Here is a 26922-nt window from a genome sequence, read left to right as displayed (position 1 = left end):
TAACTTCCTTATCAAGTCATCCAGATGCCCCATGTCTCTCCACTGTTGCATGCCTGTTTTGTTTTGTTTTTTAATATAACGAAAAGAATGGTTTTTAATAGTTTTTCTTACATTTTTTTTCACCAAATACAACAGGTCACACACACACACACACACACACACACACAGTTAAAAATAAAAGTAACAGCTTATGTTCCTCATAACAAAAACCTTCCACAGTATGTAACTTAACATCTTCCTAAACTGTGCAAAGTATTCGGAAGGCTTATTTAATAGCGGTTTTTTACAAGGAGCTAAACAGCTTACATATGGCTGTGGTTTTGTGTTCTTCAAGATCACCATTTCAAAATACTATGATAACTTTTCGTTGTGGGTTCATACATAATCAGAGTGATGACTGAACAAGTGTACCATTTATTTGTGTGTATGTTGCCTTAATGTAACAGCTGTTCTTGTAGTTGGGGGTGTGCTATATTGTCTCATGACTTTCCAAGACATCCTTTCAAATTATTCTGTTTTTTAGTTGAATATAATCGTGAGCATGAAAAGATGACCAAGAAGCCTGACACAAACAAAACTATGAAAAAGAGCTAAAACATGTCTGTGTGCTGTACTTCTGTATGCACACTGTTTCTACACATATATGCACATTCACGCAAAGCAGCGAAAGAATTTGAATCTCTGTGCCTGGACTTTTTCCCCTCTCATTCAGAATGCAGTAGACATGATTCTCTTGAATTGTTATTCATTATCCACTGTGCCTGGTCTGTTTATTGATGATGATGAAGACACTAAAGTTGTCATACGTATGAAGACTCATTAGCGTTGAAAACTCTGAATGCGCTTAGATTAAAATACCATGAAAAATTCAAGTGCATTTAAAACTTGGTTATATTTTACTTATATTTTACTTATATTTATTATTTTTAAAAAAAGAGAGAGAAAACTACTTATATGTTGCAGATGCCTCCACTACCGTTCTGATGTTATAGTCAGAGATGACTGACAGTCGTACATTCATTTAAAAAGGAAATGATTTACACCTGGAAGTTAACTGTGCTTACTGATATCTAATTCTTTTTGGTGTTTTCACATCAGATCTTCCATCATTGATTTATATGCATTTATGTATTTATTTTATCAACCTCTAGAAGTTATTTGTAATAAATAGCCATTGTCATTTGAATGGAAGAGAAGGTGGTAAGTATATATCTTTATATTGCGTTCGCACAATGCTAATTTTGAAAAGAGAAAAATGCTGCAGATTTGTCAACTTGTTTTTGCAAGAAAAGAATGGTTGCAGTGACAAACTTGATGGCCATTATTAAATAAAATATGGATGGATATAGCAGAGTATTTCTACTGACTTCTTTGTGATGGATCTGGAGAATTGTAATTGAAACATTCTTCTTGTCATCAAAGCCATACTTTCGATGAAGTATTCTGACTACACCTTTTGCTTCTGGTTTATTGTGAAGAAGAAAGTCATGTCCTTGTGAACTGAATGAAGCCAAAAGTACTAAACTGTTTCAGGTCAGCAGTTGGGTTTTGTTTGTTTTCTTAGCTTAGGATCTTTTTTAACACTTTGTACCCGAGTGTTGATTTATCCATAACATCCAGTTGTTTCCCTTGGACTGAATATGGATATTTCTGTGCTGCAGTGGGCGCATTCACTTTTGCTTTCTCAGTCAGTTGTGTCAGTGGAGTGATGGCTTTGTCCTAATGCACCTGATTCAGAAGCGAATCCATGGGTTCAAGTCCAGTATAGGGACTGGGGGTATTTATTCCCACCCCTTCAATTGACCTTGTGTTGTGGTCTTGGTGCTGGTCTTTTTGCTTGTCTTTTGGATATCAAGATATGATAAGCCAAAGTCCTGTGTGCAGCATGCACTTAGCACATATAAACGAACCCATGGCAATAAAAGGGTATGCCCCTGAGAAAACTCTGTAGATAAATCCACTTTGATAGTTAAAAAAACAAAACAAAAAAAAACTTGCTGATAGAAAAAACAAACCCAGTGGTGCTATCCCCAGGGAGAGCAGCCTGGATTTCATACAGAGAAATCTGTTGTGACAAAAAGTAATGCAATACAATCCTATCCAATCCATTCCAACACAACTGCCACTCACTGTATTGATTTAAAATTTGCTCTTGGTTTCATGAAATAGGAAGGGGAAAGACAAGAAGAGGAATCTCACACAGTAAAGACTTGACAAGTCACAATAGTGCTAAGCTGTTGATATTAATACCGCCATTATAAGGATAACAGAATTACAGCTGCAAAGAGCACATTAGTGGAAAACACTTAGGGTGAATGAGTAAAACTGAAAGGATTATGTTGCATTGGAGCATTGCCTTTTTTGTTGTTTATTTCTATCTGGAAGTGTATTTGTTTTCCTATCCAAGTGGATTTTTCTACAGAATTTTGCAAGGGACAATTTTTTTCTTCTTCTTCTTCTGTGGGTTATTTTACATGGGCTAAGTGCTGCACACACACATTCACTCTTTTATCTTTATATTTCAGTTTTAACAGAAAAGCGAAAACCAGTTAAAAAAAACTTGTTCCAAGTAATCTTGTTATGAAAATAGAAAATGATTAATTTGAAAAGATTTAACAGATTTCATGTAAATCTGGGCAAAAGTTATTTATTTTATTTTATCTGTTAGCAAGTCCAATTGTATAAAACATGCTTAAATAAACATCTGGAGATCAATTAAAGTCAGGACATAAACCTGAAAGCAAGAAGTTACCATCAGTTTGGTAATGCTACACTATTTTGGTGTTTGTAATAACTAACACACACACACACTCACGCTCACAAACCAGATTTACTCGTGCATATTGAAGCTTGTATGAGTACTGCATATATTAACCTTTTTTTCATAATAATGATAATAATAAAGTTGTACTAATCTTCTCCCAATAACAAACAAATATAAAAATAACATTTGGTCACAATGAATAAGCAACAGGCAAGATGTATTAACTCACTCGATACTGGGCTTTTTGTAATCACGTGTTCCTCTGGAAACTGGGCATTTGTATAGGTATTTGAAAAAAAATCACCAAAAAAATAATGACAAAACACAATGACCTGAAATTTTGAGACATGTTTATTGATAAATGGAATAAGCATGGTTCTAAGTTTCATAGCCCTTACTTTCATGGTTCATTTTTTGCAGCTGGTGTGATAAAACATAGTTTTTTTACAACAAAATTGAGGGTGGTTGCGAATGCATAGAAGAAAAAGTTTCAGCATTTTTGAAAGAAGGGTTATTTTCCACATAAATCACATTGAGGAACCCTGCAGAATGTAAAAAAATGGCTATTTGAGAGTGTCTGCACTGTACAAATGAAGATCAGTAACACGCAATTGGCAAATTCGTAATTTTTCATGTGGCATTCTTCAGCATACTAGGCCTTTGTGTAGCGTTGAAAAATATATAAAGAAAGAAAACTAACACAGTCTTGAAATTTGGAGACACAATTACTAATAAAGTGAACAAGAGGAGCACAAACTTTCAAAGCTCTTACTGCCATGGTTCACTTTTTGTAGCCAGAGATACATAGGATTATCTTTTTAGGATTAACAAAATTGAGGGTGGTTGCGCATCATAGTGGTGAAATTCACAGCATTGTTGAAAGAAGGGTTATTTTCTACATAAATTGCATTGTCAAACCCTGCAGAGTATAAAAAAAAGGCTTTATGAGAGTTTCTGCACCATACAAATGAACTAAAATTAAAAAAAACCCATAAAAGTAGCTAATTCGTAATTTGTCATGTGGCATTCTTCAGTACAGTAGGTATTAGTATGGTCTGGAAAAAAAGTCACATAGTCTTGAAATTTGGAGACATTATTATTGATATAGTGAATAAGCACAGTAAGCAGCTCTTCACTCTATGGTACTCTGTCTGTAGCTGAATGGAGATGGGGTATCCTTTATCCTTGTCTAGGTAATCCACACTGTTCTTGGAAAAAAAAGCTGTTTTTGACACACATCACACTGATAATCATGTCAAAAGTTTCTGCACTGTAAGAATACACTAACACTAATCATAGGGCTGAAAAAACTCACTATTTGATATCCAAAACAGCCGCAGTCTACACATGGGAAAAAAACAAAACACACACACAAAAAAAACGGCTATGGGGGTGTGGCCAGTCATACCTTGTAACTGCAGTCTGTGCAGTTCCTGGTCCGTGTATGGCGGAACTGCAGGAAAAAATCTAAAATCTTCATGCCACTCTTTGCTCACAAATTGAAGAAAACTGTCCGTGCTCTGGTCAGCCAGTAGTCCGTGTGCACCGGCCTCTCTTTCACTGTCACTGTCCGCCTCACTTGCCACGCCTCTCTGCTCTTCCACATCAGGTTCGATATCTGATGAACTTTCATGTTCGCTCTCCTCAGATGGTACAAAATCACTCTCCTCATCTTCTTCACCATACTCTACATCTGATTCTTCTGTTTAGACCAGTTCCACGGCTTCTCGTAGGGTGTAAACATGCCTGCCTTGTCTGCTCTGTGAACCACTTGCACTGGGTTGCGACGCCATTGTTGTTTGTCTGAACACAAAGGCCTGGGTGACGATAAAAATAGCTCAGCAGTACAGCAACAAGTGACTCGCCAGCCACTCCAGTGGTCAAAGGTTGGCCTATGCTAATTAGGCTCTGACGTGGATGGCTGTGTCTGTGGCACTGGGTCACGACGTCACTTGTGGAAATTTTTGAAGGTCGAAACGGCTATAGCCGTTGTCGGTATACAACCAGATGGAAATGGACGATGGCTATAGCCATTGTTAGTATCGAGTGAGTTAAAATGAAAATCTTGCAGTGGCTGCGACTTTCTATGATAAGTCACGTTGTTATTCTGAACGGTCACATGCTTGCACACACAATTAACTCTAATACCCAAAAGTATAAGCTGCATGACACTGCATCCAACATTCACAAATAAATTATTGCAGATTTATGTCACAGTCAAACCATGTGGAAAGCTATTCTGGCCTGATTTCATGGAAAGGATGATGCCATGATATTCACTGAGAATCAAATCCAAGATTGCTTAAAGGCTATGCTTCAAGTATGACTGATTCCACAACTTTTTAATACCAGACATAATTTGCATCTTTCCTATATTTCTGGATGATGATCTTGACAGGGAAGCTTTCTGTTCTTCAGCTTAATACTCTTATCAGCTGGTGGTTTATATTACTGACTTTGCTATGAATCTGTTGTGTGTCATTTCGTCATATATCTTGTATGTCAAATTTTACTCGTACTCTGTAAGTGTAAAAGACTTCACTACACTTAATTTCTTCCACTGAGATAATAAACTTTTTCTATCTGATCTGAACTAAAACACATAAATGTTCTGCAACACCAGTAACAGATGAAAAAGACAAATAATCTAAAACTGATCACAAGCGAGTCAATGATTACGATGATAATAATAATGGAGAACCAGTGGAAAAAGACCCATGTCCAGGAAGGCTGCTCACGAGCATCGCAGCTGAGCAGCTTTTTGTCGGCGAGCTGCCACTGCTCCAAATGCTGCACCCAGTCCACTGCCATCCTTCACCAGAATCAGCTTCACCTGTCATGGATAATTTCCTTTCAGCTGCGCGCAACACAAAACATATACACATAACATTTACACACATCTAAAATGAAGAGCCATTCAGATGAGATGATAAACTGAGGTCCCATGTGCAGCATGCACTTAGCGCACGTAAAAGAACCCACGGCAACAAAAGGGTTGTCCCTGGCAAAATTCAGTAGAAAAATCTACTTCTATAGGAAAAAACAAATGAAACTGCACACAGGAAAAAAATACAAAAAATGGGTGGCGCTCTCAGTGTAGCGACACGCTCTCCCTTAGGAGAGCAGCCCGAATTTCACACAGAGAAATCTGTTGTGACAAAAATGAGAAATACAAATACATGTTTCACGCTCACCTGAAGTACGTTTAGTATGTGGAAAAACATTCATGGTTAGAAAACCATGCATTTAGTATTGTGCTTGTAGATGAAGGTCATAGTTCCACCTTGTATTGCCTCCTTACCCCACTCCCTCCATCTCGCTCACCCACATATTCTTGTTCAAATGCTCTTCTGATAATTTCCCTGTATTGTCACTTCCATTGAAGTGGAGTGATGGTCCAGTGGTAACACATCCGCCTATGAAGTAAGAGACTCTGAATACACAGGTTCGAATCCCACACGCACTAGTATTTTCTCCCCCTCCACTAGATCTTGGGATGTGGTCTGGATGCTAGTCTAAGTCATTCGGATGAGATGATAACTGAGGTCCTGTGTGTAGCATGCACTTTGCTCGTGTAAAAGAACCCACAGCAACAAAAAGTGTTGTCTCTGGCAAAGGTTTGGTAGAAAAACAAAAACGCTAATAGGCAAAAAACAACAACAAAAAAACAAAAACAATTGTGGGGCATTCTACCTGAGGAGAGCAGGCCAAATTTCACACACAGAAATCTGTTGTGACAAATAGTAATAAATACATTTTTGTTAATATATCAAACGAATGAGGAAAGCAGTACTCCCATTTACTGCACTGACTGACATCCCGTGTGGAGAACATAGAACACACCTTTGTTCGTCTTTTTTCAGTTTGTCTTTCATTTACTGTTGCTTTTGTTCTTGCTCTTGTTTCCCTTTGTCATTTCTTGTTGATCAAACAATTTACCACAAAGAAGGAAAGAGAATAAATGAAAAAGAAAATAGAAAAGGTCAGTAATGCTACCGATGATGGTTGTCATTGTTGTAATGATAAATCATTGTGCTTTATTTCACTGTGTCTTTCAAAAGGAAAATATATTTTCAGAGGCAAAGAAAAAAAAAAAGCCTGTCTATTTCATCATATGACCTTTTTCTTTTTTTCATGGATTATTTTAATGTGATACATTGTAACTGTATTTTTTAGCATTATTTTCATACACTGTAAAAAAAATCCAAAAAACAACTGAATGAATAAAACCTTAACTTGGAAATATTAACTTGTTCTATCCCACAACTACAGGCCGGCTACAACTCCCATGGACCAGCGCAACATGAGACCACTGCATTCAAAAAAGAAAAAAGAAAAAAAAGAAAAAAAATTTGGTTCACTAAAGTGACGAAAATCAATGGCTAATTGTTGATTCAAACAGTAGAACAAAGTTTTCATGCTTCCGGAATCTGTAACTGGTTCACCTTAGAATGTCAACTGTACCAAGCAAGAATAAACTAAATCAGACTAGTGTGTTGGTAGGGGAATCCTTGTACCTGGTCCACAGGGGAAGTAATCATGGTATGAGTTAACTCGTACCTGGAATACAATAAGTTAAAAAACAGGCTGGGGAACTCTCAGTGGATCCGCTTTTTTCAGTGGAGGAGCAGATGATTTCAGAGAGAAAAAAATTTTCAGACGAAAAAGTCTTTTGGGGTCAGAAAAGAAACTGAATTATTATTTTAGCTTTCAGGAGAGGCCCCTAAAACCTCTTAAAAATCACTAATTTCGTTTTCGCCAAGGAGGGCTTTGCCTCCCCATGTACCCCACGACACGGTGTTGCCCCTGCACCCCACCAGGGCCTAAGGCAGCCCCTGGACCTTTTCAGAGGAAACTCTCCTGGACAAGTCCCCTGCCTGAATAAAAGAAAAAGATGGACTCATTCTACTCCAGGTACGAGTTAACTCGTACCATGGTTACTTCCCCTGTGGACCAGATATGAGTATTCTGGTACCAACACACTATTCTAATTTTGCTCATTCTTGTTTGGTACAGTTGGCATTTTAAACTGAAATGTTTACGGATTCTGGAAGCATGAAAACAAAGCTTTGTTTGATCCATTTAATCAACAATTCTCCATCATTTTTAACCATTTTAGTGAACCACTGTGTTTTTTCTGCAGTGGTCTCATGTAGTGCTGGTCCAGGGGAGTTGTAGCAGGTATGTAGCTGTGGGGTAGAATGAGTTAAAACACCAACACCAACAACAAAGAAACAAAAACCGAACACACCTTTGATTTGGGGCAGAAGTGGGTGACGATGTCCATCATAGAGGAATGGAACTTGGGGTGGTTCTCGTACAGGGAGCCGTCAATGGCCACCGTCACCTCTTCCAGTCCTGTCCTGTTGACCAGGGCTGCGATGGCTGAGGACAGAAATGATTTGTTGTTGTTGTTTTTAACCCCTAGACTGCTGGTAAATGTACAAACAATTCTGCCTCTTCCTGTCTCTGTGGTTTCCTTTTATTTTCATCTATTTGTTTATTTTGCTCAATCATTTTATTCCATTTTATGTTGATATTTTGCACAAAACCCCCCAACTAGGGTAGGCTCTCTAGGACTGATCAGTGAATAACTGGGTGCTTTGGTTGGGTTCATCTCTACACCTCATCTCGCTTTCTACAATCAGCTTCGGATCCACCCTGTTCATGTGTTCCCTGATTCAAACACTCAACAGTCGGACGACGTTCTTTCTCCATCTCTGGACCTTGCACTTGGAATAAGCTCCCTCTTTTGCTTCATCAAATCCTTGTGCTCAGCTTTTTCAAGCCTGGTGGCCTTAAACCCCACCACCACTTTCAAAACAGTCTTGCCTATCACCCCCCCCATACCTCCCCCCACACCCCTCCCTCCCCTGGCTCTTCCTTGTCTACATGTCTACAGGTTCTCCAGCTTTCTGCTTACATGTATTCATATGTTTTGTTTTTCATCTCTGTGAATTAGAGTAATGTGTGCATGTGAATGAATGGTGTGTAAGTGATCTGATTTGTCTCTGCACAAGATTCAGTGCTATACAGATACTTTTATTATTACTATCATTATCATTATTAATCTTATCATTATCATTATCAGTAGTAGATCATGTTCTTCTAACTGGGCATGAAAACTTTTGTCAAAAAAAGAAAAAGAAAAAAAAGGTACATGGATAATCCTGACATGGTGCAGAATTACATTCCACCTCCACCTTGGCCTGCCCTCTTCCCCGGACACGCTCATGTTTGAAATCCCATGTTACAGATGTAAGTCCCATGGTTTCTGAGTGTTTCCAACACAAACGACCTTGGTTTTATTTCAGACACTGTTCCACAAACTTTCAAGTCTAATCTTAAAAGATATTTGTACAAACATTATTTCAAACTATTGAGCTTTCTCTCCCCCACGCCCCTGAAATGTGTATGTATGTATGTGTGTGTGTGTGTGTGTGTGTGTGTGTGTAGACAGATACCTGACCAGCAGCATAACCCAACACACTTAGTCATGCCTTGAATGCATGCATATATCATATATCTGTGTACACATCAGAGTAGATTTCCTCAACATAATTTTTTCCAGAGAACAACACTTATATTGCCATGGGTTCTTTTTCAGTGCACCAATACATGCTGCGCTGGGACCTCGTTTATAGTCTCATCCTTTCGACTAGATGCTCAGTTTGATTTTCCAGTCAAACTTGGGAGAAAGGGAGAGGCCAGGATTCGAACCCAGACCTTCATGGACACTGTATTGCCAGATAAAGGTCTTAACCACCACAATGCCAGCACCCAAAAGAGTGAGGCATAACGTGCTCACCTGCGGCTACAATGTAGGCCGCTCTCTTGCTGATGATAGCGGCAGTTTCTCTGATGATGGCCACGTCTGTCTCTGTTGGCTGGGCCGGTGCCGCCATGAACTCCTGCAGCACTTTCCATGTGTTGGTGGAGCTGTCGCCCTCGTCACTGTCCATGCAACATAGTCAAGCGTTAATGTGTTAAAAAGGTCAACCTCAGTCTGCTCCAGCTACGAGTTATAATGTGTACCACTGCCTTCGTCACTGCCCATGCAACACAGTCACTGCTGTGTGTTAAAAAGGTTAACTCATTCTACTCTGGGTGTGAGTTAACTTGTACCACTGATCTCATCACTGTCCATGCATCACAGTTACTGTTATGTGTTAAAAAGGTTAACTCATTCTACCAGTATGAGTTAACGTGTACCATGACTACTTACCCTGTAGACCAGGTATGAGTATTCTCGTACAAAGACACTGTTCTGATTTTGTATATTCTTGCATGCTGCAGTTGGCATTCAGAACTAAATTGTTTGCGGATTCCGGAAGCATGAAAATGAAGATTTGTTTGACTGATTAAATTGACAATTTTCCATCAATTTTTGTGGTTTTAGTGAACCACCCAATTTTTAAATTTTATTTATAATTTTTTTTTACTCTAGTGGCCTTATGTAGCGCTGGTCCAGGGCAGTTGTAGCAGGCATGTAGCTGTAGAAGGAGCTAAAAGTCACATAGCCTTTTAGGGCCATCAGGGCAATGAGTTGGTAGTCACTGTGTCTCAGACCAAAGTCAGGTGCCTGTTCAAACCTGGGTGGAGTTAGGAAAATCAGTGGAGTGTGCAGCACGCACTTAGCACACATAAAATAACCCACGGCAACAAAAGGGTTGTTCCTGGCAAAATTCTGTAGAAAAATCCACTTCGACAGGAAAAGCAAATAAAAAAACTGCACGCAGGAAAAAATTTAAAAAAAAAAAAAAAAGGGGTGGCGCTGTCGTGTAGTGATGCGCTCTCCCTGGGGAGAGCAGCCCAAAATTCAAACAGAGGAATCTGTTGTGATAAAAATAAAATAAAATAAATAATAATAATAATAAAAAGAGAAAAACAAAATGGGAGCACAAAGTGTATTTCCAAATGACACAGCACGATGCTTCTTCTTCTTCTTCTGTGTTCCTGGGCTGCAACTCCCACATTCACTCATATTTACATGAGTGGGCTTTTTGGGTATGACCGTTTTTACCCCGCCATGTAGGCAGCCATACTCCGCTTTCGGGCTATGCATGCTGGGTATGTTCTTGTTTCCATAACCCACTGAACGCTGACATGGATTACAGGATTTTTAACATGCGTATTTGAACTTCTGTTTGCGTATACACACAAAGAGGGTTCAGGCACCAGCAGGTCTGCACATATGTTGAGCTGGGAGATCATAAAAATCTCCACCCTTTACCCACCAGTCACCATCATCGTGATTCAAACCCGGGATCCTCAGATTGAAAGTCCAACGCTTTTAACCACTCAGCTATTGCGCCCGTCTAGGCCCAACACTCAGCTTATATCACAGATTGACATAAGTTTACAACTGGGCCAACAGCAAAGTGAGAGCTGTATTATCAATGGTTTCTCCAGTCAATAGGAAACCATTTACAGCTAGTCTTTTGTGAAGGACTATGACTCTCAAACTAGGAGGCAAAATTGCACTGGCTCTTAGTGCTGCAGCCTTGTGGGCCAGTTGGCCTTTGGGAACCATCCCAACGCCGACTGTCCTAAAACCCTCTTGGCCGAGAGAATGGGGATGTAACTTGGGCAAGACACTCTCCACTATAATCAAATTCTAGCCCAAATAGTCAGAACAGCAGTTGCCTCCTCTGCTGTTCTGATGGTCATAGTCGGACACGACTGACTATCATATAATTGCGCCCGTCTACAGCATGATGCTGAAATGGGGCCTTGAGCCCTGATCACAAATGAACGCTGGATCAGTTTCAGTTTCAGTAGCTCAAGGAGGCGTCACTGCGTTCGGACAAATCCATATACGCTACACCACATCTGCCAAGCAGATGCCTGACCAGCGCTGATCAGAAGTCCAACACCTAACCAGTTCTCCCACAGCACCTCAATGAAACATTGTTATTGTCAAACAGTTTTTTGTAAATTTTCATTTTCCACTCTTGCAAGTTATTTTCTCCCCACTTCACTAGACTTTGAGTGGTGGTCTGAATGCTAGTCATTCAGATGAGACCAAGGTTCCATGTGTAGCATGCACTAAAGGCACGTAAAATAACCCAATGGAACAAGAAAGTTCCCCCTGTCAAAACTGCGAAGTAAAATCCACTCTAATGTGCATAAATGTGTGTGTGTGTGTGTGTGTGTGTGTGTGTGTGTGTGTGTGTGTGTGTGTGTGTGTGTGTGTGTGTGTGTGACTGACAGTCTGACTGAATGACTCAGGGTGGACATGTTGAACATTTTGAAATATGAATACATATGACTAAACCTTATCATTGTTGTTTCTATGGTTGTTGTTATCAATGTTATCGTTTTTGATTTTTTTTTTACTATCATCAGTTATTATTGGTAAGTTAGTTAGAAGTAGTAGTAGCTATCATAGTAGTAGTAGTAGTATGATGAGCAATATCATTAATAATTGATTAATTAACTGATTGATTGATTTTTTTGTACCCGTTAAATACTTAATTAGGTTTCTGGTTGTTCATGCTATTACTTAGTCATAGTGGAGTGATGGCCTAGAGGTAACACGTACATCTAGGAAGCGAGAGAATCTGAGTGCACTGGTTACAATCACCGTACAGTCGCTAACATTTTCTCTCCCGCCACTGGAACCCAGGTCCCGTGTGCAGCATGCATTTAGCGCACGTACAAGAACCCATGGCAACAAAAAGGTTGTCCCTGGCAAAATTCTGTAGAACACTCCACTTTGATAGGAAAAACAAATAAAACTGCACGTAGGAAAAAATACAAAACAATAGAGGCAAGGCCTTCAAAATTCACTTGTGATAAATTAAGTCCCCTAGCATTAATTACAGAGAAATTTCCCTTTTTTACTATCTGCACCAAAACGTTTGCAAAATAAATAAAAACTGCATGCTTAGCAAAAGAAGTTCCTGTTTGAACAAAAAATGATAATAATGACTGCTCTTGTTGTTGGGTCAGAATATCAGATCAAAGTGCTAAGTTTAGAGAATACAAAAAATATAAATACAACAGTAAATGCAGTTTGCATATAATTAGGCTTCTTTTTTTATATTTTTTGTGCCCATCCCAGAGATGCAATATTGTTTTAAACAAGATGACTGGAAAGAACTGAATTTTTCCTATTTTTATGCCAAATTTGGTGTCAACTGACAAAGTATTTGCAGAGAAAATGTCAATGTTAAAGTTTACCACGGACACATAGACACACGGACACACACACACACACAGAGACAACCGAACACCGGGTTAAAACATAGACTCACCTTGTTTAAAAAGTGAGTCAAAAATGGGTGGCGCTCTCAGTGTAGCGACACACTCTCCCTGGAGTCAGCAGCCTGAATTTCACACAGAGAAATCTGTTGTGACAAAAAAGAGAAATGCAAATACAAATCAAAATATATACACATCATTTTTGTTAAAAAAAAAAAAGACAAAAAAGACTGAACTGACCTCTCTATCTGTGTGACATGGGACGTGGTAAAAGCATTGTGGGCAGCGAGAGCTGGAGGCAGCTGACCGTCGAACAAAACGCCCTTTTTGGTCAGCTGCACCAGCACCAGTCGCACCAGTTCTCCCAGGTACAGACCGCTGAACGACTTCTCAAACCTGCACAGGGAGGGGATGAACGTTTTAACGTTTAATGCTGGGTTAACTCTTCCACTGCCAAGTTTCTGTGCGAAAAACACTCCCCAGTTTCCAAATATTTTAGACTCTATGCCATCAATCACAATATTTGGTTTCTGTCAAAACAACATAATGGACTTGTTCATTTCAAACTCAGTCAGGAGGCGAATGTTAGTCGCTGCTCTACTGTACGGGAAACTGGCTGCTGCTGTCAAACTTTGTTACAATGTGATAAATGGTCCTTTTAACATGACTTCTTCTTGATGTCAACTATAGTCACCTATGGCAGTGAACTGTCTGGTTGACTAATGTCTCCTACGGCAGTGAAAGGGTTAAATCCTAGGAGAGGGGTGTAAAATTACAGAGTGTTTTTATCGCAAATTTTCATATCATAAAAGAAACGTTCAACAAGCGGGGATCAATTGGAAACAAAATACAGGACATTTTCCTGTTTTTCAGCCTTTTTCATCCACTCTGTTTCTTTTCTGATCAATCCACATTGTCAACAAACTGCAACATGTCCACTGACAGCCCTTACAGAGTGAAGGTAAAAGGCTGGAAGGCAGGTAAATATCCAAGAGTTTGTTTCAGATTGGCCTCCCACTGATTCTGGAACGTTCCTTGGATGATAACATGATGAAATTTCCCATAAAAAAAATAAAAACACCTTGTGATTTCACACCCCTCTCCTAGGGTTTAAACCCATTGCTGTTGATAGATATTATGGTTCTTACACCTTATTCAGCACAACTGGTACAGGAAAGTTTTGGGTTGGTTAGGAGGCTGTGAGCAATCTGAGTTCACAGCAGCATCAATATCAACTGGCTACAGACAACTGACCATGTTACTGTCAGAGACTGTCAGAGTTCCAGGCCAGTGTCACCGTTAACCTTCCTCATCCAGATATTGGATTCGCTGCACAGCACCTAAGTCCCATCCAGTTCAATGCCGTGCTTCTGTGACACAAGACGCTCATGGTTTGATGTTCTTTGAAATGTGTGTCCAGCAGTCTCTCTGTTTCTCCAATACACTCCAGTACAGTCTTCCTCATGGTCAACACTGATGCTGCAGTGAATTCAGTTCACTCACAGCCTCAGACCAACCCAAGACTTCCCTGCACCAGCTGTGCTGAGGAAGATGGTGTGAAACCAGCAAAATACCCAGTTAAGTTCAACTGTTGATTCTGAATCAGGAAATTTCTTCTGTATGCATCCAGAAACAGAGAACTATACCAAGGAAAACTATCAGCTGCACTTACGTGAAAGAGCCTGGATGGTTGGAGTGTTTGTTGACGTCCTTTTCGTAATGTGTGCGATAAAAATCCAGACAACCGCTGTCTCCAGCTGCCCCCCATTCCACATTGATGATCACCTGACACACAGGTACATAAGGTCAACTGATGATCACCTGACACACAGGTACATAAGGTCAACTGATGATCACCTGACACACAGGTACATAAGGTCAACTGATGGTCACCTGACACACAGGTACACAAGGTCAACTGATGATCACCTGACACACAGGTACATAAGGTCAATTGATGATCACCTGACATACAGGTACACAAAGTCAATTGATGGTCACCTGACACACAGGTAAATAAGGTCAATTGATGATCACCTGACACACAGGTACACAAGGTCAACTAATGATCACCTGACACACAGGTACACAAGGTCAATTGGTGGTCACCTGACACACAGGTGCACAAGGTCAATTGATGGTCACCTGACACACAGGTACACAAGGTCAACTAATGATCACCTGACACACAGGTACACAAGGTCAATTGGTGGTCACCTGACACACAGGTGCACAAGGTCAATTGATGGTCACCTGACACACAGGTACACAAGGTCAACTGATGATCACCTGACACACAGGTACACAAGGTCAACTGATGATCACCTGACACACAGGTACACAATGTCAACTGATGATCACCTGACACACAGGTACACAAGGTCAATTGATGGTCACCTGACACACAGGCACACAAGGTCAATTGATGGTCACCTGACACACAGGTACACAAGGTCAACTGATGACCACCTGACACACAGGTACACAAGGTCAATTGATGATTACCTGACACACAGGTACACAAGGTCAACATTAGGCAAATAACTGTTTCCGTATATAAAATCAAAAGAAGCTGAACCCATGTGTGGTGTCTAACAATACAGTACTCATGAGCTATCAAGAAACCCGGTAAGATGACGTGCATATTCAATTTTTCAGTTATGATGGGCAAATAACTGTTTCTGTATATGATATCCTAAAAACCTCAACCCACATGTAAAGTTTACTCACTTGTTTTTCTTTTTTACCTTTTATTTTCCTGGCATGCCCTCCATGAAGTCACACAAAGTTCAAGACATTATTCCTTGTTTTCAATGACTGGTGAGAATGAGCATGACAATGATGACATCATGGAGTTGCATTTTAGTTTGAAACCATATCCCACGACTGGATTCACTGCTTCCTTTCATGTGTGGAGTGGTGGCCTTGTGGTAACTCATCTGCCTTGGAAGCGAGAGAATCTGAGCGCATGGGATCGAATCCCATGCTTGCCAGTTTTTTTTCTCCTTCTCCGTTATACCCAGAGTGATGGTCTGGGCACTTGTCATTCAGATAAGAAATACTTAGTATTCTGTGTGGGTTTATTGCATGTGTACAACTGCAATTATTGTATGTGTGGTTTACTTCAAATCAACATTTTACCATTTTACGTCTTATATATCTATACATATTAAATCACTGTGACTCTGGTATTGTTTTCGAGTTTTCCACCACAGATCAATTTCTCTTTGGAGATAATATTAATAATTGATACAATGGTGCTTGTCTTTGGTCAGAGCCCCCAAACTCTCAGTGCTTTATGAACACAGTCATTTGTATAGCATGCTGCCTGCTCGTGGACAGCAGACTGACAGCTGCCTTTAGACGCTCATCATTCCTTTCTAGTGTCATTCTACCAGCGACAACCCTTTTGTTTTTGTGGGATTTTTACTGCGCACAATGTGCATGCTGCACATGGGACCTCGGTTTATCATCTCATCTGAATGACTGATTATAAAGTATTTCTGTTTGTATGCCCGGTAGGTCCTCAGAAAAACAGAGGCGTGTGCTGTCAGAAGCACTCATGTGTCTAGGACGCAGGTACTTAATCAGTCTGAAAACCCTTGTATACAAACACACACACACGCACGCACACACACACACGCACACACACACACGTCCACCTAGAGTAAACCAAACGGCGGTACCTGTTTGGGATCTTCGGTGTCTCCTTTCCATTTTTCCAAGTTGTGTAGATGCTCCACAAATGCTGCGTTGGAGCCTGTGCCTGTGGCATACAAACCAGCTTCAGTTGCATCAACATGCACACATACATACTCACACATTCACACACACACACACATACTAATACCCACACATACTCATACACAGTCACACACACACACATGTATGTGTGAGAACAATCAAGATTCTATGAAAGAGTTCAAAGAAGGTTGTCTGCGAATTCATAGAATGGCTTAATTTTTCAGAGATACCACGAAACGTTTTTATTTTCAGAATCATTAAGACATGTGCATCTTTTGAGGGCTGAGAAAAGTGTGTGTCTATCACTTTGGGGGAGCAGTGCATGTGTGCATACGTGCATGTGTACCAGAAAAATTGGGACATTCTGTCTCACTAAAAAATTTTTAAGCCTGCCTTGAAAACACATCTTTTCCAACAACAGTAACTTTCCAGTACTGGTGTTGGTATGATCTGGTTCCGAATACACGTTTTATTGTGGGGAAGCCGTTTGCCGTTTGTGTGTGGCGGGGTGCTTGCAAGTGTCCATGCTTTTATGCATGTTGCAGGGTTGTGTCTTCCAAAGGGTGTCATGGAGGTGTGTGTGTGGGAGGAGGGTGTGTGTGTGGGGGGGGGGAGGGGTGTGGGGTGTTGGTGAGGGTTGACTGTTCCATGGAGGTAATGGTCATGCATGTATTCTGTGTGTGGGGGATATAGAGAGGGGAGGGTTGGAGGAGTAGGGATGGAACAAAACGTACAGCGCTTTGAGCAGTATATCTAGTGGAAAAATGTGCTGTATAGACGTCCATTATTAATTCAACTACCATTTAGAACAGAGGGGTAGCACACACACACACACACACACCCAGGATAAGCCCAATTTGGACATGCTTGTCAATGTAGTTTCCAGCCAGCAGAGTACTGGTCGTGTCACTCATCACTGCCACCACATCAATCTTCTCCGCCTGAAATAATAATCACAATATCTTCATATTGCGTCATAATACAAGCTGGAGCAAGCTCCAGCGCTTTACAAATCCAGTGCTTTACAACGACAAAAAAAAAAAAAGATCAAATAAACACATACAATAAAATAGAGACATATAAAAGATTCATAAAAGTAAAAGAAAGAAAGAAACAAACAAACAAAAAACCCCCAACAAAATCATTAATTCTATCAAAGCACAATTTCATATGAGACTAACATATATATACACATATATATATAATTTTTTTTTTTTTTTATCAGTAATTTTCTGTCAGCAAATAATTCTTAAAAAGTTTTTTTTGTCAACAAACAAACATGAAAATAAAAAAAACCCTGATAATACAGTGTGCTAAATGCATGCTGTACACACGACTTTAGCTTATCATCTCATCCAATCTATATATATGACAGTCAGTCGTGTCCGACTATGACCATCAGAACAGCAGAGGAGGCAACTGCTGTTCCGACTATTTGGGCTAGAATTTGATTATAGTGGAGAGTGTCTTGTCTTAAAGTCAACATTTTCTCATCCAATCACGCATTATTAAACTGACAAGAATCTTTGGCAAAAGTTGATGTTGGTCGCAACACAAAACAAGAGGCAAGGCCTTCAAGACTCACTTGTGATAAATTACGTCCCCTAGCATTAAGTACAGAGTAATTTCCCTTTTTTACTATCTGCACCAAAACGTTTGCAAAATAAAATAAAAATCCATGCTTAGCAAAAGAAGTTCCTGTTTGAACAAAAAATGATAATAATGACTCCTCTTGTTGTGTCAGAATAAGAGGTGAAAGTGCCAAGTTTAGAGAATACAAAAAATATAAATATAACAGTAAATGCAGTTTGCATATAATTAGGCTTCTTTTTTTTAATTTTTTTTGTGTCCATTCCAGAGGTGCAATATTGTTTTAAACAAGATGACTGGAAAGAACTGAATTTTTCCTATTTTTATGCCAAATTTGGTGTCAAGTATTTGCAGAGAAAATGTCAATGTTAAAGTTTACCATGGACACACAGACACACGGACACACACACACACACACACAGACAACCGAACACCGGGTTAAAACATAGACTCACTTTGTTTACACAAGTGTGTCAATGAAAAGAAAAAGCACCCCCATACCCTGACCTCCCCCAACAACAACAACAAAAATTGAATAGCACATGTTATTATGTCTATGCTTTGATTACAGTATGATCATTTAAGCCTTAACTGTGATTACTGCATGTTTGTAGCTATGATTATTATTGTATGTGTGGTTTACTCTAAGTTAAAATTTAAGTATTTTGTGTGTCTACTGTGATTACTGCAAGTGCATGACTGTGATTATTTATGTGTGGTTAAAGTTAACATTTATGTATTTTGTATGCCCACTGTGATTAGAGCATGTGTATGACTGTGATTGCTGTAAGTTTTCTTCACTTAAAGCCAACATTTAAGCATGTTATGCCTTTTATATACATATTGAATGACTGTGATTTAGTGTATTGTCTTATCAAGCAAAATCTGACCAGTCTTGCCCTTTCTCCCAAGTTTGACTAGAAAATCAAACTGAGCATCTTGTCAGTTGGAAAAGATGATAAAAGCACGGAACTTTGTGCAGCGGGTAATAGAGGCACTGTAAAAGAACCCATGGCAGCAAAAATTGTTATCCTCTGGCAAAACCCCGTAGAGGAAATCCACTCAGATAGGTACACACAAAAATATAAACATACATGCTTGCACTCAAGGCCTGACTATAGCATGTTGCGTTACGCTACTGGGTCAGGCATCTGCCTGGCAGATGTGGTGTTACTAGCATAATAATCATGCTATGTATATCTTATATGGATTTGTCCAAACACAGTGACACCTCCTTGAGAAACTGAAAGTGAAACTGAATCTGACACTGACCAGTCCCCGTCGTTGAAGAGCTTGCTCCAGCATGTTGACGGGGTCCTGACCCACACCATCTGGACACTTGAAGTTCTTGGTCCAGGTCAGCAGCTCCGACTTGTTGAGGGCTATCTGCCTTGACGGAAAAGAAAATGTGAAACCTGCAAAGTTGGGTGAAAATGTGAGTAAGTGCCTGTCATCTTGAAAATGTGAGTGAGTGAGTGGCTGTCATCTTTCGTACACTGCACAGAAAAGGGCTGAATATATAAAAATAAACATGCAAAGATGGAGAACAGCGTATCAACATGAAAATAACTCTCACCAACTCCCCCCCCCCCCTCCCCAAAGAAATAAATCAATAAAAAATGCATATATGCAATGAAAATGTAAAATGAAATGCAAGTAAATAGCTGTAATCTTTATACTGGCAAAGGGCCAAATAAATACAGATATGCAAAGATGGAAAACAACATATGGACATGACCCCCCCCCCCCCCCTCTGTCTCTCACGTGAAAACTAACTAACTAACTAGCCAAATGACTGACTGGCTGACTAACTCACTAACTAAAAATCCAGCTGAGATACAACCCAAATTCTGCCTTGATGAAAAAAGAAAACGTGAAACCTACAAATCTGATGAAAACATAATTGGGTAGCTGTAATCTTTTGACAGGCAAAGGGCCAAGTAGGAACAAGTATAAACAAACAAGCAAAGATGGAAACAAATATATAAACATGAACATATCTAAATAAGAAATAACAATCAAACTGAGAAACAATCCAAATAATTGACATGGCTAACATTCTACCATAACACTTTAAATCTATGTTCACAAAATGAAACATTAGTTTGAAATTACACTCAGGTTCAATCAATGATTTTTTGTTTTTCAATCTCTCTAATATGCTTTCCACAGCACAAAATATCTACACTGTATTTTACTTCTAGTGGTCTAAATGTTCATTGCATGCCAATGTAAATTCTCATAAACACACACTTTTTTTTCCACTTGGAACCCATTGTGTACAATCAGTCACATAACTTGTGCCAAACCTTTAATGCTCAGCAAAATGCTGGCTTCAACATAAAGCTTTGTCAGGTATTGATGAAAGCCATAACTTATGGCCTAATTCAAATAGACAATACAACACAACGTAAGGGGATAGTCTTCAAGCCAATGAAAGCACTCAGCATAATAACATCTTCCCTTCTGAATAGGTAAAAAAAAAAAAAAAAAAAAAAACCACTCCACAGACACAAAGTGGCTGCCTATAAGGCTAGACTATCCAATACAGCATACACGCAATCCTTTCCCACAAAGAGCTGAACACAATATCCACTCCTGTACACATTTGTGACTCAACATATGCAAAACGACCACCTAAGCTCATAGCATTCAGCTTTGTAATCAAAACACTCACCCACATTAACTGATAAGATAATTCTTCCATGATTCCTGTAAAAAACAAACAAAAAAAACCAAACAAACAAACAATTGCTTGATCCCTATAACATTAACTGTTTAATTAAGCCAGACTTACCTAGAGGAAGAACATCTACCCTGTCATCTAGATCGTGTTTCTTGAAGAACTCCAAGATCTTGTCTGCTATAAAATCAAACACCTGTTGACAAAGACAAAAACATATAACATTTGTGATAACATATATAATTATTAATAAATATTGATAGAAATATTAAGCAAAGATGTCAATTCTTTTTTCTTTTTTTTAAAGGGGGAAGGGGTTGGCGTGTTTGTGGAATGGAGGAAGGCAGAGTATGAAAGCATAGATATTCAACCCTGGAACGACAACAACTGTATTGGGATGGTTTAATGAGCTGTAAAGGACAACCATTTCCTAGACAACTTCATCATGTGAAGGGAAAAAACAAAGGTAGAGAGAGAGAGAGAGAATATATATATATACACACACACATGTGTGTTGTGTGTGTGTGTGTGTGAAATAAGTGGTACTAACCCCCGCAACAACGCCGTGAAGAACGTCAACGGGAATGGTGTAGTTGTCCATGGTTGTCTCTGCCACGCCATTCTTCATGTGGATCATCACCACTCGGAAGTTTGTCCCACCAAGGTCAAGGCCAAGGTAGTCTCCATTTTCTGTGGATGACATATTGTCAGACAAATGATCATGAAGTATATGTACTCAGGCAGTCTAGAAAATAAACAAATCACACTGGATGACATTTTAGAAATATGATAATATGCCACTGTTATGTAAGCGTCAGAAACCAAAAGATCACTGTGCCTGATCATCATCATAATCATTGTAACGCCCACACAAAAATAAATATCATGAAGCTGGAAAAGAGGCCAAAGGTTTCAAATGATGCACAAGTAAAAAACAGAATGATTGGTCCTGCAAATAAAGCATAACACTTCATGACATTTGTTCTGTTTGAGAAATCAATCTTGTGCTGCCTTTCAGATACACACACACACACACACACACACACATCAACACACACATACGTACACACACACACACACACACACACATCATTGTGACCTATTATACAAAAAAACAGTAGCAGCAGGTCGAGTAGTCGTTGAAGTAGTAGGGCTATTACTGTAATAACAGTAGTAGCAATAGCAGCAGCTTTATATTCGTTGTAGCAGTAGTAAACATAATACTATTAATAGCAGTCATATTATTGTTTCTTTAATCTTTGTCAGTCATGTCTAGAATCCTAACAAAGAAATGTAACTAACGTAATGTTCTTCATATCAGTTAATGAAGTGAAATCCATCATAACCCTTGTAATATTTTGCAGTCATTTTATTTTTAAAAGGATCAGGAGGACAAGAAAAATAAAAGGGCAATGACAAAAGATCATTATTGTATTGATCAGTATCATAAACAAACAGATGACATGAGAATCATCTTACGCGTGTATGTGCGCATGTAAGTATATGTTTAGATGCGTATATATATGTATGGATACATGGATCTATATATATATATATATACAAATGGACTTACATATGTGTTATGTACTGTTTCATGAACTGAAAAGAAATGAAAGGGAAAAAAAAGCAGCAAAACTGAATGAATCTATAAAAAAATAAAATAAAATAAAATAAACACACACACACAATTTTCCCAGCACATCTAGATGTGTTTATGTCTGGAATAATTCAAAACATATGGAGAATCAAACTCAGGAAAACTTCTCTGAAGACAAGTCAGTGAAGCACCATGCATACACACCAGTGCCGTCCATCAGCAGGCGAACATGTGTGATCTCCATCAGGAGGTCAGACTTCTTCCGCTTCTTCTCGTCAGCACTGTTGGCGAGATCCATCTGTCTTGTGAAGACTTCCATGATCTTGGTGATGTCAGCTGCTTTTAGTACCAGCTCTTTCAACACCTTTGCAACCTGTTTGAAAAATGATAATGTTCACTTTTACAGATTTGTTCAACTGCATTGATTGATGCTTAAGAAAAAAAAGTCTTCTTCTTCTTCTCCTCCTCCTTCACATTGGTTTATAGTATATTCACCACAAGGTGGTCTGAATAAATACTTTTTCATTCATTTCAGTACACACACACATTAATGTTATACTCATGCAATAGAATGGGTGAGGGATTTGGATGTGGGAAGGGGTAGTAATGAAGGGGTTTATTGAGAAAAAGATGGAACACACACACACACACACACACACACACACACACACACACCCAACTCAGCTGACAGTGGAGTGGTGGGGCACTGGATAACCAGTATTCTTACTGACTGCTGAATCATCAGAAAAAGAACAAGAGAAATAAAAAAGGGTTCAAATGCTTTTCTGTCTGTGTATGGTGGGACTCTACACCTATTCTGTGAACCAGACCCAAAATACTTTTCAGTTAAATACATATTTCTTCTAAACAATGTTGGTTGTTGGTGTGTTTTTTTGTTTTTTAATAACATCACACTTTTCTTCATTATTTGATATCAGTTGGATCATTGCAACTTATCATAAAAAACATGATAGTGTCTATATCCCACTGATGTTTGCAGGAAAGAAGATTGAAAATAACATTGGGGGCCAGGGGGAGAGAGACGTACAGAGAGCTATTGTGAGAGATAGAGACAAGAGACAGAGAGGGAGATATACACAGAAAGAGACAAAGAGAGAAAGAGAGAGATACTGAGATAGACAGACATAGACACAGACAGACAGAGACAGATAAATAGACAAAGAAACAGAGAACCAAGTAGGAACAAGTTCTGTTACTCTGAGAAATATAACCTCGAGGCACATTGCTCAGTGGCATCAAGCAGCACAATCTTTTCTGCCCTTGTCTGACATGAAAACATAAAATACATAAAACGCTACTTTGCCAGCCATGTGACTTGGTGGCAACACTTCCGCCAAGAAAGCAAGATCCTGAGTGCACAAGTTCGAATCCAACACTCACCAGAATTTTCTTCTCCTCCTCTAGACCTCGAATGGTGGTCTCAACACTCATTATTTGGATGAGACAATAAATTGAGGTTCTGCATGTAGCATGCAATTGGCACACACAAAAGAACCCATGGTACCAAAAGGGTGATCCATGGTAAAATTATGTAGAAAAAAAAATGGCGACACTATGTTGTAATAAAAATGTAATACAATACAATGCAGTGCATTACAGTACAATGTACCAATGGATGTTTACACAACTGAATGGTATTCAGCTGATATGTATATTAAAAAAAAACTGAATCCTGCACCTGTTGTGGCCAGCTCTTCCAGGTGGGTGATATAAAGCATGCATTATCATAATCTCTTCAAATGCCTCTGCCATCCTTGGTAATCAATGCTATTTTGACTTTTGCTCTTACTTGTGTCTTAGTTTTTTTTTGTTTTTTTTTTAGTTCTTACTTTGCCCTCAACGTATCCTTCACCTTACGTCATATATTTAATTAAAATTACAAATTTGTAAACTTCATCATTGTTATAAAGTTATAGTTCATCTATTTATTTATCTATTTATTCATTTATTTATTCATTTTAATTTTTTGCAAATGTTTCCCACAAACCTAAGGGAGGCTCTCAAGGCATGATCAGCGTGCTGGGTTTTATGTGAAGATCACGTCTCCTTTTTATTTTATTTATTAAAAAAAATTTTTTTTAAATTTTTTAATTTTTTTTTTTACAGCAGATGAGGTGTTGGCTTACTTGGATCAGTTTGCATACTTTGACACCTCCTTGAAACTGAAAAGCCACCAGTAAACATATATATCCTAAATCCACAGAAAAGATCACCTGAACAATAAAGCCACCAGTAAACATATATATCCTAAATCCACAGAAAAGATCACCTGAACAATAAAGCCACCAGTAAACATATGTATCCTAAATCCACAGAAAAGATCACCTGAACAATAAAGCCACCAGTAACCATATATATCCTAAATCCACAGAAAAGATCACCTGAACAATAAAGCCACCAGTAAACATATGTATCCTAAATCCACAGAAAAGATCACCTGAACAATAAAGCCACCAGTAAACATATGTATCCTAAATCCACAGAAAAGATCACCTGAACAATAAAGCCGCCAGTAAACATATATATCCTAAATCCACAGAAAAGATCACCTGATTAATCTCATCCAGTCCCACCTGCCCTTTTGCAGAACCAGATTTTCATACCTGCTCCCGCACATCTTTATATCTTTATATTACTCTACAGACTCTGGCATCTCCTCCCCACTCTGTTTTCTCAGCACCCTCCACCCCCTTGCCCCACCTGTCCTCTGCAGTACAGTACACTCTGTCACACAGTCCTTCCCACCATCTTGGGCAGCAAAAAAAAGTTTACTTAAATCATACACTGCAGTTCACGTAAACTGTCTTATTGATTACATAACCACAGAAATTATTGCAGTGGCATATAATCAGCAAGAATTTGGGTGAAGAGGCTATAGCCAGAAAAAAAATTAAAAAGTTTATTACACTGATTTATATGTAGTTGCAAAGTTTTTTTTGCTTTTTTCTTCATTGATTCATATGTCGTTGCAAAGTATTGGTCATATGGGTTAGTATGTGTGAAGTTGGTGGGGGGGTGGGAAGGGGTGAGCATGTTTGTGTGTGATATGTGTATGTGTATGTGTAAAAAAAAAAATTGTCTCTAAAGTAGGCTTTCAATTTTTGCAGTATACTAATAGGAGGCAAAACAAATTTTTTTTAAATCATTTAGCTATAACATATAAGTTTACTGAATTTGCAAATGTCGCCCTCTCTTTTTGGTTTAATAAAAAATTTTGTGTTTTTTCATGTGCTGCTGTTGTGCATTTGCAAATGTTTACTCTGGGCATGAAATTGTCATTTTGCAGTGAAAGGATATGACTTGAAACTTGCACTTAAAACTTGTGTGCGTGTGTGTATGTATGTATATATATATATATATATATATATATATGTGTGTGTGTGTGTGTGTGTGCGTACATAATGTCTTTGCCAGGATGCGTGGGCTCGGGTAGAGAGGATCGAGGCTGTTGAATGTTATTTTCACCTTTAGTGGAGTATTCGTTGTTTTTATTTTTAGCAATGAAACTATGCATATATATATGCTCCCTCCCTTCCATCAGTCCTCTGGAGTGGGATGAAAGGTTCGAGTGAGCGCCTGAAGACCAAAATATTTCCCTCCCGGGAATATCTATCTCACGGTCGTACAACTCCGTGATTTACCAACCCCCACCCACCACCCGGCCCAGTCACGTTCACCCCTCTTGCTGAAGAACTCATTTCTTGACCCACACGGCTGGCTCTCCACGATTGGCTCTCTGATACAATCGTATAATGTGTTGACCCATGGCAAATGTTTAAGATAAGCTCCCCCCTCGCCCCCCCAACATTATTAGTCTTTCGACCTTTGCCCCGCTGTCTCTGTCTTCGCGTGTCCTACTGCGATTTACGATCGAAAGGAGAGATCAAGGGACGTAAACCGTTTGGACATCACAACCTGAGATTAATATTTTATCTTATAACTGGCCGATCTGCTGATATATGATTAAAATCAATCAGATTTTATTATGTTTACCTTATCTCTCTTGCCAGCATCGACTGATTTGCAGAATATCCCGGTCCACTTGTCCGTAATGTCCTCCATTGTAACTCTTCAGTTTTTGTGCAGTTTCGCCAGAATGAAACTCGGTTGTTTTTTTAACGTGGGCACAAGCTTTAACTTTGTTGACTTTACAAAAAATCGCTTTCGCTCCACTGAGTCAGTTTTATCTCAAATTAATTGGCACGACTGATGACATACTGATGGTGATTTTTTTCAAGGACAGGCTGATGCAACGCATTCAATAGCGCATGAATGCGATGATTGATCCACTTTAAATGTACTACGTGTCACGGCAGA

The 26922-nt window shown here is 39.1% G+C and overlaps 1 protein-coding gene across 1 annotated transcript; it reads right to left on the bottom strand.

Annotated features, from left to right (window-relative positions):
• Positions 1-54: 54 nt before the first annotated feature.
• Positions 55-26922, bottom strand: LOC143282901 (hexokinase-4-like). The gene is made up of 12 exons (XM_076588782.1): positions 26599-26922; positions 22789-22957; positions 21538-21677; positions 21102-21183; positions 19577-19719; positions 17556-17655; positions 16657-16736; positions 14643-14755; positions 13211-13366; positions 9573-9718; positions 8016-8149; positions 55-5597 (listed from the first exon to the last, which is right to left on the bottom strand). Exons 1-12 carry the CDS (start codon positions 26665-26667, stop codon positions 5499-5501), a joined length of 1431 nt encoding a protein of 476 aa, XP_076444897.1. The 5' UTR covers positions 26668-26922; the 3' UTR covers positions 55-5498.

Source organism: Babylonia areolata, chromosome 6 (genome assembly GCF_041734735.1).
Source record: "Babylonia areolata isolate BAREFJ2019XMU chromosome 6, ASM4173473v1, whole genome shotgun sequence".
Taxonomy (NCBI): domain Eukaryota; kingdom Metazoa; phylum Mollusca; class Gastropoda; order Neogastropoda; family Buccinidae; genus Babylonia; species Babylonia areolata.
The sequence above is the reverse complement of the archived record's forward strand: the minus strand, read 5'-3'. Positions and strand labels throughout refer to the sequence as shown.